This window comes from Eubalaena glacialis, chromosome 15 (assembly GCF_028564815.1).
Source record: "Eubalaena glacialis isolate mEubGla1 chromosome 15, mEubGla1.1.hap2.+ XY, whole genome shotgun sequence".
Lineage (NCBI taxonomy): Eukaryota > Metazoa > Chordata > Mammalia > Artiodactyla > Balaenidae > Eubalaena > Eubalaena glacialis.
In genome coordinates this window covers 35,925,520-35,939,982 of record NC_083730.1, presented here as the reverse complement: position 1 = coordinate 35,939,982, position 14,463 = coordinate 35,925,520, and the positions used below count along the sequence as shown (strand labels likewise).

The 14,463-nt window shown below is 33.3% G+C and overlaps 1 protein-coding gene across 1 annotated transcript in view; it reads left to right on the top strand.

Annotated features, from left to right (window-relative positions):
• The window catches only part of PIK3C3 (phosphatidylinositol 3-kinase catalytic subunit type 3), a 160,264-nt gene that overhangs the window by 116,656 nt on the left and 29,145 nt on the right, over positions 1-14,463 (top strand). The window contains exon 21 of the mRNA XM_061169001.1: positions 6,291-6,365. Within this exon, the coding sequence (XP_061024984.1) occupies positions 6,291-6,365 (75 nt within the window). The remainder of the gene's footprint in view (positions 1-6,290; positions 6,366-14,463) is intronic.

Here is a 14,463-nt window from a genome sequence, read left to right as displayed (position 1 = left end):
CCACTTGATCATGGTGTATGATCCTTTTAATGTGCCTTTGGATTCTGTTTGCTAGTATTTTGCTGAAGATTTTTGCATCTGTGGTCATCAGTGATATTGGTCTGTAGTTTTCTTTTTTTGTGACATCTTTTTCTGGTTTTGGTATCAGGGTTATGGTGGCCTCGTAGAATGAGTTTGGGAGTGTTCCTCCTTCTGCTATATTTTGGAAGAGTTTGAGAAGGATAGGTGTAGCTCTTCTCTAAGTGTTTGATAGAATTCGCCTGTGAAGTCACCTGGTCCTGGGCTTTTGTTTGTTGGAAGATTTTTAATCACAGTTTCAATTTCAGTGCTTGTGATTGGTCTGTTTATATTTTCTCTGTCTTCCTGGTTTTGTCTCGGGAGGTTGTGCTTTTCTAAGAATTTGCCCCTTTCTTCCAGGTTGTCAATTTTATTGGCATATAGTTGCTTCTAGTAATGCCTCATGATTCTTTGTATTTCTGCTGGGTCAGTTGTTACTTCTCCTTTTTCATTTCTAATACTGTTGATTTGAGTCTTCTCCCTTTTTTTCTTGATGAGTCTGGCTAGTGGTTTATCCATAGATGCATCTTTGCAATCACTTAACTATTTTGTATTTATAAGTTATTTCTTCCTGGAAGCTGTAATTTTTCCCTTGATTTTCCCTGAGTTTGAGTAAGCAATTAAGTAGACTGTGGGAAAAGTCTGTCAGGAATAATTATATTTTTGATAAATCTCTAGAGCTAAGATAACAGTGCTATGTTAGGAGGTGCCTCTCATGGTATTTTAGATTAGAACTTATGGTCCCTTTCTGGAAATAAGTAAGTAGTGGCATGCCATAGGGATTAATTCAAATATTTCAACCACTTATGCCTATTCTCATGAAGTTTATATTCTAGAGGATTATTTTTTATTTTCTTAAGAGTTTTTTTTTTTATATAACTAGATTGTTTAAGGGAGGGTTAATAAAGGAGTTGACACTAGATTTGAGCCCTGAATACTATATGGCATATATCACGTTATACCTGTTTTACATAAATATTATATTTATGTTTATGTCCATATTTCTACTTAAACAGTCAAGCTTGGGGAAGCAAGTAGAGGATTTTCTAGACATATAACAACTATATTTAAACTTTCCTATCATTTTATGGCTTATAAATTGCTCTCTTATACATGACATTTTTTTTATTTTTCACAGTGCTCCCATGAGGTAGTATTCCAGATTATTTTGTACTACATAATTTATTCCCAAATTTATACTTGATACATTTTTGGCTGAGAAGTATAAAGAAAATATAATATTCCTAGGAACTTTTAAATTACTGAAATAAAATGTGTGTATGTATATTCATATTCCTTGTGGTTTTAATTCTTATTTTAACCTAAGGAACGTTACATGTGTTACATGTAACTGTGCTTACCCATAAAAATGATCACATACAGTGTATTTAGATTTTAAGACTAAAAAAAATTGAAGCATCTAAGAGAAAATGTTTCCCTTTATTAACTCACTCCGTATTTCTCTCTCCTTTCCCTCTTTCCCTTCCTGCTTTACTTCCTTTCCTCTTTCCTTTTTTCCCTTTTCTCTTCTATTCATTTTTTTCTCCATTAAGTCTGTGTTTTCTAAGATCTGAAAAAATTAATATACTTCTAAAGGCTTGATAGATCACTCACATGGCTGGCAGCTTATACTGTTTTTCAGCAAGGCTTGCCAATCAAGGCAACCGTACAAGGCTTCCCTATGGCTTGTGTTTCTCAGAGCTGGGTTTCAAGAGGAAGTATTCTAAGAGACAGGAAGTAGAAACTTTTGGTTTCTGAAGGCCTGGATTGGGAAGCTGGCAGTTTGTCACTTCTGTCATATTCTGTTGGTCAAAGGAGTCACAGAACCTGCCTGGATTCAAGGGGAAAGGATATAGTTCCCATCTTGAATGAAAAGCATGTTGAGGAATCTTTAATCTGCCACACCTAGTTTTCAGTACTTTATTACCTGAGATATTTTATATGCCCTCAAGCAATTACCTCGTGTCTTTTTACTTAACTTTCTGATAGTTACTGTAAATTTTTTTACCTTGTAAATCTATTTAATAAAGAAATGTTAACTTTTTCTACTTGAAGTATATATGCACACAACCTTATAAGTATTGACTAAAGTTTGAAAACCCTGCTCACTTAAAAAAAGTACTGGAACAATATTTTATAATATGTGCTAAATGTCATAGTATTGTGCCTTTTATATAATGTTCCGTTTTTTCCCATGAGCTAATGAAAATATGACTTTTTTTAATGTAAAAAAAAATAGCCATTTAAATTGTACCTGGACAGTTAACTTCAAATTAGATATTCTTCCTAATAAAAACATTTCACATTTATTCATATCCTGATAACTGATTTGATGGCAGGCCTTCTCTTCATCTTATTTTAAATACCCTTCTGTTTTCTATATATATTGCTGTGTTACAAAATAATTTTTTGTGTTTCAGTGAGTTTGGTAGCATTCCAGGTAATGTTGCAAGTTGAAAGCCATTATTTGAATTTTTCATTAGAGGATTCAATGCTTAATGAGTTGCAACATTGTACTAGAATCTGATTGTTGGGCATTATCACATAGATGCATGTATTATAAGTTTCATTTTAAAAAGTAATGTTTTAGGTTTTTGGCAAAGTGTAAGAAGATGAATGCGATTAGTTATGGTGACATTTTTTCCGGATTATGCAGGGTGTCAAATCTATATTATGCAAGTAAATGTGGGAACACTGATTATTCTCACACTCATATCTTTACTAGTAAAGGGAGATAGTATTGTTTAGTTGTCTATATTTCTCTGTATTTTGCTTTAAGTCAAAGTTGTTTTGTAAAAGCAATTTCAAGATGTTTGTGTATCTCACATGAAGTCCAAATACTAATGAATAGCATCCTTTTGACAAGATTCTCTTGGACAGGTATAGTGTTTCCATTATAGTTAAAGAATAACTTCAGTTTTCCTGAAACTCTTCTGATCTACTCTGTGCCATCTCAAATCATTCTGAATATTGTTTATATCCTCAAAATTTCTGAGGATCATCCTACTCTTGCCTCACATACCTCTTTCAGGATGTAATCTTTTATGTTTTAAGTGTTGACATTTGAATTATTGAAACACCCCAAATTCTCACCTCCACCATTTATATATATGAAAGAGAGAAAGATCATATGCTGTCTCACTTGACTTAAAAAACATTTATTGAAATGATCATCCAACATATTTATGACCTTAACACACTGAGGCAGGGTAAAAAGGCTCTTTTTCATACATTTTCCACTTCCATTGGAAAATAATCCAGTAATAACAATGAAATATTACTGAAAAACCAAATTTGATGATAAAGAGTAGTTTATAAAAACATCTTGTTTTATCAGTAGAGACAGGCATAATTCATACATGTCTAGTTACATGAAAATTTTAGGTCAAAAATACTGTTGCTGTATATGTGAATCATTACTTTCATAGAGATAGCTAAACAACTTGAAACAAAGTAAATAGTGATAAAAATTAAACTAATTGTAATTTATAATTAATAAGAGGGTAACTAGTACCATGTAACAACTCAGATGCACTGATAACACAATGATGTTCTTTGTGAAAATTGCAGGAGTTTCAGCTATCTTCATATGCATATTATCAGTAGGAGTTTTGTATCCTTGACAAGTGGCAACCAGATTTCTAAGTGAATCCCTTATTAGAGAACTCAGTGTGCTGAGTTCTAATGTGTTCTCAGTTCTCTTTACCAATATCAGATTTAATATCCTTCAGTTAAGTCACTTACTAGTTTTTCAGTGGAGAGCCTTTAGTCATTTGTGGAACTGCATATTTTGCAGCAGTTTTAGAGCAGTGCTACTACAAGTATAATCCAACAGCATTAGCTTCACCTGGGCACTTGTTTGTATTACAGACTCTCAGGCCTTTCCCCTGCTGTTTGGATCAGAATCTGCATACAGGATTCCCAGGGGATTCTTAGGTGCATTAGAACACTAGAGAGGGCTTTTCAAACTTTGATATATATAACAATCACTCTCTGGACACTGCCCCTGGAGATTCTGATGCAATAGGAATGAAGTAAGGCTTAAGAGTTTGCATTTTTAACAAGATTCTAGGTGGTAGTGAAACTGCCAGTCTGTGTGTCACATTTTGAGTAGCAATGCCCTAGATCAAATGTCAGTCAGTTTTTCCCTAAAGCCTTTCAGATAGTAAATATATTTATACTTTTCAGGCCAGGTGGTCTCTGTTGCAACCATTCAACCAGGCCATTATAGTGCTTAAAAAATATTGAAATAAATGGGCGTGGCTCTGTTCCAATAAACTTTCTTTATAAAATATAAAAACAGAGGGGGACCAATTTGGGCCATCAAGCTGTATTTGCTCATCCTTTATGTAAATGACCCTCAAGTCCCCCAGTGGCCCAACTACCAGTTTCATTCAGCATCAGTTAACATAATCTAACTATGGTGGTTTACACACGTAACAGTTATTTTCTTTTTTGTAAGAAGCCCAGATGTAAGCCATTACTGTTGTTGTTTTAACTCTTTAGGGATGTTAGTGTCAACCAAGGTCTCTGATTCTCTTGGTCAGCTCCCTCTATAAAAATGCTCACCACAAAACTACATTTGCCTACGTCTTACTGGACAGGCCTAACTTCAAGTGAGGCTGGGAAATGTAGTCTTTTATGTAGGTACAGTCTTGCCCCAGAAATCTTAGTTTGGTCTTGTTTTAAGGAAGAAGTGTACATAGGATATTGTGTTGTTGGCAAACTAGTAGTCCTTGTCACACTACAGACTATATTTTGAGAATAACTGATTTGTTTAGTCAACTGTAACTGATTTGTTACAGTTAAGTGAAAATTATTAGTAGACCAGTAATATGATTAGAAGCATTTTTTTGAATGATAGTATGCTATCTTTCATTCATTCTCTACATATGGATATATTTTGAAATATATATAATATATAATTTTATCTAGAATTAGGGTATGGTGAGTTATTCGAAACAAATATACTTGAGCTTAAATATCTTGTTGAATGTTGCATCCATCAAAATAGCCACTTTGGGAAGGAGGAATTACACAGAGTACAGTGCAAAAGTGGCATAAGCAATGATGTTAGAGTCTAACTTAGTTTTAAACCCCAGCCCAGTGACCTTGGACAATCCTGTTAACTTCTGGAGCCTTAGGTTTTTTCATTTGAAGGATGGTTATAATACTTAACTGACATCATTAAAAGCGTTAGACATGATGAATGTAGTGTGCCTAGCTAAGAACCTAGCCTTCAATAAATTGTAACTGTGTTTATAATTATAATTGAAGATTAATCTGATGATGGATGTCATTGCTTAAGTCACTTTTGGACTTCCAGAATGGCCTTCAGAACCTGAATTAAATGAACTTTAATATTAGTCGAATTTAGACAGGATTAATTTGGTCATTAACAGGTGGTCCGATCTTTTTTCTACATAGTGTCTGAAATAAACATGTGTTTGTAAATACTGGCATAGTCATATGTGTGTTTGCAATTTGCGTTTGTTCTTAAGTTACTAATGCAAGAAACAGAACAGAAAAAAAACAGCTTCAAACAGGTGTTATTTGCTTAAATTTTTTGAGCACTTTCATCGTGCGCCAGGTTTCCAGACTTTAGAAGAGAAAGAAAAAGAGAATAAAGGTAGAGACAGTGACTCTGCCCCTGGTCCTGCTCATGTAATTTGTCTTAATTTAGAGGATTATGCTGTGAACTTCATACATGCCTTTACCACTCACGTGAATTCATTTGTTTTTCTATCTGCTGGCACTTCAAGATTGTTTCTCTAAAGATTTTTTTTTTTAATTCTACACTTACTTTTGTTATAGTATAGATAAGATGGTTGTGGGATGGTTGACTTCATTATGTGTGTTTCTGCAGACACATTTTTTTCACTGTCATTCTTAACATATATCTAATTTGAAATGAAAAACGATAGATACATGTTATAATTAAGGTTTCTGAAACCTCATTTAACTTTTGATTAAAGTGACTTTTATAATTTGACAGAATTCTACAGGATATTTTTTCTGTTGCAAATAATAATTTGAGTTTCAAGTGATAACCTCTTCATAGAGTCAAAGATTACACATTTAATTTGAGAATTTAGATAAGAAGTCAGAAAGAGTAGTAATCAATTTGAAATTAAAGTAGCACAAACTGCTGTTGTATTCAGTTGTATGTATAACCTGGTTTGCATGTGTTTTTCACAATTCTTTTGTCTTTTGTTTTTGAACTGTTATTGCAGCTGGATATTGCGTGATTACATATATTCTTGGAGTTGGAGACAGGCACCTGGATAACCTTTTGCTGACAAAAACAGGTAACAAATAATGGCTAGTAGCAGATATACATTTTATATGCCAGTGATTTTTGCTCTGGAATCTACTTCGTAAGAAAATAAGTTGCATAAGTGAATTTAAATTGAAGTCCCTTTATATGGTACCTTGGAAGGACATGTAAGGGAATCTCCCATCCCTTATAAGAACTGCTTTAGTAGAAATCCTACAGATGGTCATCTAGCCCTTACTTCTTGAAATGCCTCCTTTAGTGGGAAGCCCATAATTTTGCAAGCAGTCCAATCTCTTACTGTACAGCTCTAGTTAGAATGTTTAAATGTTCTTTCTCTTATCAAACAACACTGAACTCACATTAACCTCTATCTTTAATTCTTTACCTTTTCCCCTTAGAGTTATGTAGAATAATCATTCTCATCCTCCTTCTTCCTAATAACTCCTTGGCCCCATGGCTTTAAACACCATCTCTGTGCAACTTCCAAATTTACTCTATTTCAATCCATTTCATTAGCTGTTTAGTTGAAATCCTAAATATACAGCTAGTCATAAAAGTTGTTTTCTTCCTCCACTACCTGCCTGATAAGCTGCTCCTCACTTGGTTTCCCCATCTTAGTAAATAGTAACATCACCTACTCAGTTGTTTAAGCCCCAGACTTGGGAGTCATTTTTAATTGCACTGTTGGCTTCATCTTACATATCGAATCTATTATCAAATTATATCTACTGCTTACCAAAATAAATCATAAAGTTACCCCCTCTTCATTTCCACTGCTTTGATCCCATTTGAAACCACCAATATCTTTTGCCCAAACTGTATGATTAAAATCTGAACTCTTTACTGTAACCATTGTGGCTTGCCTACACTAACAGGTTTGAATGTCTGAATGTAAAATCACTCCTGTCTTGGGCAAGTGTCCTTGTTGTTTCTTCTTCCTGGGAAGCTCTTCTCTCAGATCTTTCAAGACTTTGGTTAGTAAGTCTAAGATTGAATGGCATCTTTTTAGAGTAGCCTGTTCTAACTCTCCAGTCAAATAATATTTATATACCTGCCACCCCACCCCTCTCCATTACTCTCTATTTATTATTCTGTTTTGTTTTATTTATAGCACTTATCACTAGCTGAAGGTATCTTTTTTTAATATAATTCAACAAATATTTATTGAGCACCTACTATATTTTAGGTATTGTTCTAGGTGCTAGGGATACCAAAATAAACAGGACAGAAATCCTAGCCCTCATGGAGCTTGTTGACTTCTTAATCATCACCCTCTCCCATTCCGGATGTAGGTTCCATGAGAGCAGGGACCTTGTCCATGCACTTTGCCACCGTGCCTCCAGAGCCTTGAACAATGCCTAGCTAAAATGTTTGATAAATCATTGTTGAATTAATGAATAAATATTTCTGTTCTTCTGTGTAGCCTTTTCTTCCATATGCCAAATAATCCAAGTTTCTTCAGCCCTTCACAGAAAATAGATTTTAAAGTACCCTTAAAATAGTCTCTCAGGTAAGGACATTATGTAGTTTGTTAGTATTCCTCCAAAGTTTGATACCAAAAATTTAACATAATTTATTGAGTGTAGCCTGACTAATTATTAATGTAGTAACCATGTTAATTCATGTAGTCTGGAATTTCATATATTCAGTTTTAAATTATTGGTGTGAAAAATAATCTGGTAAAATTTGCATGTGGGAACCATGTCTGTATCAACGCCAGGCAGTCCCTTTAATTACCAAAGCCTGAAGGAGTATAATCAGATTGCATTGAAGGTTCTTGCCAAATTTACTAATTTAGCAAAGGATATTTATAAAACGTTATGCTGTGTTTGGAAAAAATTATAATTTGGAAAAAGTTTTCCTGTGTTGTTTTCTTAGCTCTCTTTTTCAGTTGAATCTTTTAACCACAAGAATCAAACTACCAAAATAATTCCATTTATTTTTATATTGTAATCATTTTATAACCACAGTGGAATTCTTTAATGTATAGAGTAGCATTACATCTATAATGTTATATTCACAGATCTTACTTGTCTCTTCTTTTGGAAACTGATAAATAATAGACCGTTTTCTGTCGGACTTTGAGAACTGCTCTGTCTTGTGTGTGTCTTTGTGTATTGATGGGGATACTTTAAGAGTAAGATTTGGAAAGAAAGGTCTACCTAATATACTTTTTTGGCCCAGGTCATAGATACTTGTATGGAAATTGAATTGTAAAATTTCAAAAACAGGTTTTAAGCTTCTTGTCACCAGTTTTCCACTAGAGGGTGCTCTAAATTTTGTTTTAAGCTTACCTTAAAATGTGCTAGATAAGAGGCACATTCTCTTTCTTTTAAAACAGCATTTCTTTGAGTTATTTCTTCTTAACTGCTCTTTAATAATTTCATCCACTTATATCATACAACAAGCATTTTACATCTTCCTCACTAGGATAAATGTTTTAAATTTTTGGATTTAGTTTGAATGAAATTGGATTGTATAAGGAAAGACCGATTATGTCAAGACAAATGGAAGTATATAATACATTCCTCAACTTCTATAAATTTATAATGATTTATTTTAAAATGTTTGTGTGTCTACTCATTTTTTACTAACAGTCCATATTTCAAAGCAGTTTCAAGTTATATTAATTACATATGTTATAATTAGACTTTGTATAGTGTAGACAACTATTACATATTTAAAACGAATTTTGAAGGTGTTTCATTTCAGGAAATAGATTTCAATGCTTGTACTTAAAAATGCCTTGAATATTATGAAGCATCTTCCATTGTATATTTTGGATCCATTGTGCCTTCAACACAGACCATAACATATTAAAAAACTTAGAACTTTAGATTCTCTTATATAACTCTCCAGTCTCTCAGTGTTGATGGAGCTTTTATTAATGATAAATAGCATTTCTCCCATTCTTCAAAATAAAATACCTTTTGTCTTCTATTCTCATTTTCCAGCTTGGGCACGTTTGTGTGTGTGTGTGTGTGTGTGTGTGTGTGTGTTTGTTTTTCTTGGGCAGGTTTAGATGGTTTGGAATTGTAATCAGAGTACTACTGATTTGTCAGTGCCCAGTTCCCTGGTATGAGAGATGGAACAGAGAGGAAGGAGACACCCAGATTTCATTTCACTGTGGTCTTTTGGGGATTCACCCTAAATACACACTGTTCCACCTGTAAATATAGATGAGACAGAAAAGGGTCAGACTAAGAACTTCAGGAATGTGTGGAGGAAAATGTTTCATCTCTTATAGAGAATTTCAAAATCTGTACAATGATAATGTACAAAAATGCAAAATATAAGTCTCAATTTCAGATTTCCCAGAAATTTTTTGCCCATGCTTTAATTGGTTGTGGATATTTTTAACTTGGTTGACGTTTCCTCAACTTGTGCAGCAGAGGGCGTTGTGTATCTACCACAAATGTAAAAGTCTGGAAATTCCTTTGTCAATGTTATGGTTTTCTACAAACATATTTGGGGTGAATGATATTTCACTTATTAATGCATTAATATATTATTTTGGCAAGAAACTACAAAATTTAAGCTGTGATACAGGATTGGAAAAAAAGTGAATTTTTTTCAGAGTTGCTGTCCTTTGAGGAAGCTTTAAGAAGTTTATTCAGGGTAATTCAGTTGTGGCAGGGCTCAAATGAAATTAGACTTGAGTTTATCTCAACTCTTTGGAAAAAGTTTTGTTTTTATTTTTGAGAATTTGAGGGGGAAAAAAAGGACCAGTGTAACTGAAAAACGTGCTGTTTGTTTATGGTATACAGACTTTATGATATAATTAACATATAAAATTAATATGTAAATAACTGAAAAACATTCACAAAAGAGAAGTAGGAACTGGGTATCTGTAGTAAATGGAAAGTTTTTTGTAGGTCCTAAAGATGGCCTTGTTAACCTGGGCTTATACATTTATATAGTGAGAGGAGTGGTAGCTTTTTTGTCTGTGGTGGCACTTCAGAGTAATACCCTTTGAGCCTTTTGTCAGAAAGCTCAGAGGAAAGAAAAATAGTCATTTTTATCCTAATTGCACATTGCTTTCAATACATCTCCTATCCTGATCTTATCATTTCTTTAATTTTATGTACAATTGATTCACTTCCCTTTTTTTAATTCTGGGGAACAATCTCACATAGGAGTTAATATGTCAAGCTCTGAAGTCAAATTCTTTGCGTTTAAATTGCCCCTCCACCATTGTATGACCGATCAAGTTATCTAATATATCTGTGTCTCAGTCTCTTCTTCTCAATGCATAAATAATAATAGAACCTCTCTCCTGGTGTGAGGGTTGAATGATTTAATATGGTACAATTTTGTATGGTACTGAGCACATAGTAAACATTCCTTATGGGCTAACTATTATGGTTTTGTTTGTTTATTTTCACCACCAGGAAATAAGAATGCCTTCCTCATTTAGCTTATATACCTGTTATTTGTAATCATAATTTTAGAGATAAGAAAATAATATATCTCAAAAACTTTTTCCACCCTAAAATCCAAACTCCTGTAAGTTACTGCCCTCTAAAATCTCTTGTGAGTGGCTCATTATTTTAGTATATGTGCTTGTTTATTCTCTGGAACATGAGAGAAAGGAGTATAAAAAGCTCTGTGCATAGTAGGCACCTAGTAAATGCTTTGAAAATAAGTAAATGAACTAAGTTTTTTCATGTCATTTTAATCTATCCTCAGGGTTTCAGAAAAATCTGTTTCCTGTCAAAACTTATTTTTACTATAGATTGTGGATATACTATTATTTACCAGTTTGATTTGTATTTCTCAGTTGATATATGCAAAAAAGAGCCAAGCACATAAGACCTTCCCTTTTTATCCATAAGTACTTTTTTAGTCTTTATTGATCATTACTTTATTTTTTATTTATTTATTTTTAAGAGCTAAGGGTCTGGCTTTTTTTTTTTTTTTTTAATTATTAGCACCTTTAATTATTATTTATTTATTTATTTATTTATTTTGGCTGTGTTGGGTCTTCGTTTCTGTGCGAGGGCTTCCTCCAGTTGCGGCAAGCATGGGCCACCCTTCATCGCGGTGCGCGGGCCTCTCACTATCGTGTCCTCTCTTGTTGCGGAGCACAGGCTCCAGACGCGCAGGCTCAGTATTTGTGGCTCACGGGCCTAGCTGCTCCGCGGCATGCGGGATCCTCCCAGACCAGGGCTCGAACCCGTGTCCCCTGCATTAGCAGGCAGATTCTCAACCACTGCGCCACCAGGGAAGCCCGATCATTACTTTAGATGTTTAAATAATGACTTGTCTTCATGTGAATAATTTTCTTTTTAACATTATTTAAAATCTGATCTTTTGAAAGTTTCTTAAATATTTAGTATCAGGAAGTCAGTCTGTATGTTAACTGAAACCTATCATAAGGAAAATGTTAATTTTTGTAGAGGCTGCTTTTTTTTTTTAAGTTTGTTTGAGAAGAACATTGTATCTTCTCATTAGAGGTAATAAAAAATGATAAAGGGCTATACTTTTTTTACCTAAGGAGGTGCAAATTACTTTATGGATAGAGTAACTTAGACTGGGTCATGAAGAATGTGTTGGATTTGTATGGGATACAAATGGAGAAAAGCACACATTCCAGTAAAATATCCAGAAGCTGAAATAAGCCATGCCTTTGCAGGTAATATATAGGCTGGTTAGAGAAATTTGATGTCAGATTATGGAGGGAAATGAATCTACTTCCTTTCGGATTACCTTTTATATGGCAAAGCTTAATTCAGTCACTGAAGTAAAACTGTAGATTAGGATAGTAAATTTTTTAATGTAAGTTTTATCAGATGATATATTCCTTAACGCTGGGTAGACACTGTTTTGCTTCGAAATGAATAATTTGGGGGGAGGTTACATTTTAATGTATTTTAAAGCATTCAAAGTTTCATAAACTAAAATATTAAAAAGTTATTTTTATAGTAACCCCAGAACAAAAAAAAGTGTCAAATTTTAAGGTAATGATGTTGAACAGCACAAGGAAACTATAACCATTAGTCTGAATATGAGTTTTAATTCATTTAGGTGATTCATCTTGCCACTGTCCCCTCCACGATGACCTGACTGAGGCTGAGAGTTGTATTAGTCAGTATAAGGTAGATCAGAAGTCCTCAAGCTTCTGAGTATATTAGAATCAAGAGAGCCAGTTAAAATACAGATTGCTGGGCCCCAGGCTCAGAGTTTTTGATTTAGTAGGTATGGTAGGGCCTGAGAATTTGTTTTAATAGCAAAGAAAACTATCAGTAATTCTCTGAAAAGGTTATTAAGATTCTCCTCCCCTTTGAAAATTTCTATTTAGAGTCTTGGTTCTTTCACTTCAATCAAAACAATATATCATAATAGATTGAAAGAAGAAACCAATATGAGAATCCAGCTTCTCCTATTAAGCCAGACATTAAAAAGATGTGCAAAATGTAAGGCAGTGCCACTCTTCTCATTAATTATATTTTGTTTTGGAAAGTAGTTATTATTAATAGAAATCAAATTTATGTTAAAACGTTATTGAATTGTTATTTTTAAGCTAATTAATATTTTTAAAATGTCTCAGTTTCAATTTCAAATGTAGTAATTATCAATATAGGTAGTCCAACTAAGGCTTTTTTGGGGTCCTGAATAATTTGTAAGAGTATAAAGGGTCCTGAGACCATGATCTTTTAGAATTGCTTTTTGAAGGCCATTGTTTTTCATCTTCAAAGGGTTAATTACTGTTCTGCTTCAGACATTAAAACAGTTCTCTAGAAGGAAAGAGTGTTTCAGGGAAAAAAACTTTGTTTTAATGACTGTAGGAAAAATGAAAATATATAACAGTTAAATATTCGTTTTTCTTGAATGGAAATAGACTATATAATCAGAGATACTAAGTAGACATGGTTTTGCCCCCTTTTCATTAGTTAGCTTAATGTTATCCCTGTTTATAAGAAGCCATCTTAACCATTGAATGTGAAGTGATAATAAATTATGTGAAACATTTAGCAGGTGATTGGAATGTCTATGCTAATCTGTACTTATGCATGACTTATTGTACTTTGTTACTCAAAAACTAGTTTTGAAAAATATTTCCTCATTATTATACTTTTTAACTATAAATGAAAATACCTCTAACCAACTATATCATAAGGGTTTAACTAATAAGTGTTGGGAGCAGTGGGAGTGTAGGTGTAGGGAGTATTTTTAATTCTAAAATATAAGTTCCATTGTATCAATAAATAGTTGTTCACAGCCTTCTTTTTTTCTAGGTTTTGTGGTAGGACAACAGGAAAGATATAACATTCATGTAAGAAAGGCATTTTGGGGAAAAAAATAAAATGTCAGGTTATATACAAAAAAAATTGAGAGTGGGAAACTTACTGGGGAGTAGAGTGGCAGGGAAGAATTTTTGAATTTTGGAATTGTGTGGGATTTTCAAAAAATTAGAGTCTGGATTATAGGAGAGATTACAGGAGAGAGTCAAGTAGAAGGAATAAGCAGCAGTGTAAAAAATGGAATAAGTACAGTTTTGAGATTGGTTGCATTTAATGATTAAATAGACAAAAGGTAAACTAAAAAAAAAAAAGAAACTCTACCACTAAATACTATTAATTTTGGCAGTATCTAGTCTCTTTAATCCAAGAACTACAAATGTCTTCAACTACAATTTTAAAAATACATTCATGTCACTTATGCAAATAACAGGAAAATTTAATTAACACCTCTTATTCCCTTTATATTGCAAGGCAGGGACAAAAGAAGGTAGTTACAGTCAACATTAAGTTTCTTTTATGTACACTTTGCCCCTTGACTATTGGGGCTAGGTTTCCTATTAAAAAGCACCAAGCCCATTAAATAAACTCCATGTGATGGTTGATACCATTTGATACATGATTTATTAAGGGTAGCAGTTTTGAATCAAAGATTGGTCAAATAGGTTCTCTGCTCAAGTGGTGGGTATCAGTAGGAAATATATTGATAACAAAACATTATTTAAATAAATAAAACTAAGAAAGGTTTATCTGTACCTACGATATTGTAAGCTTCTAATTTCTTAACCTCTTGAAGGGTAGAATGGTATTTGTCTAACAAGGTAGATAATAAATGGGAAGTCCAGGATGAAAATAAAGCAGAAAATGAAGTGCTTAGCTTAGTTGAAC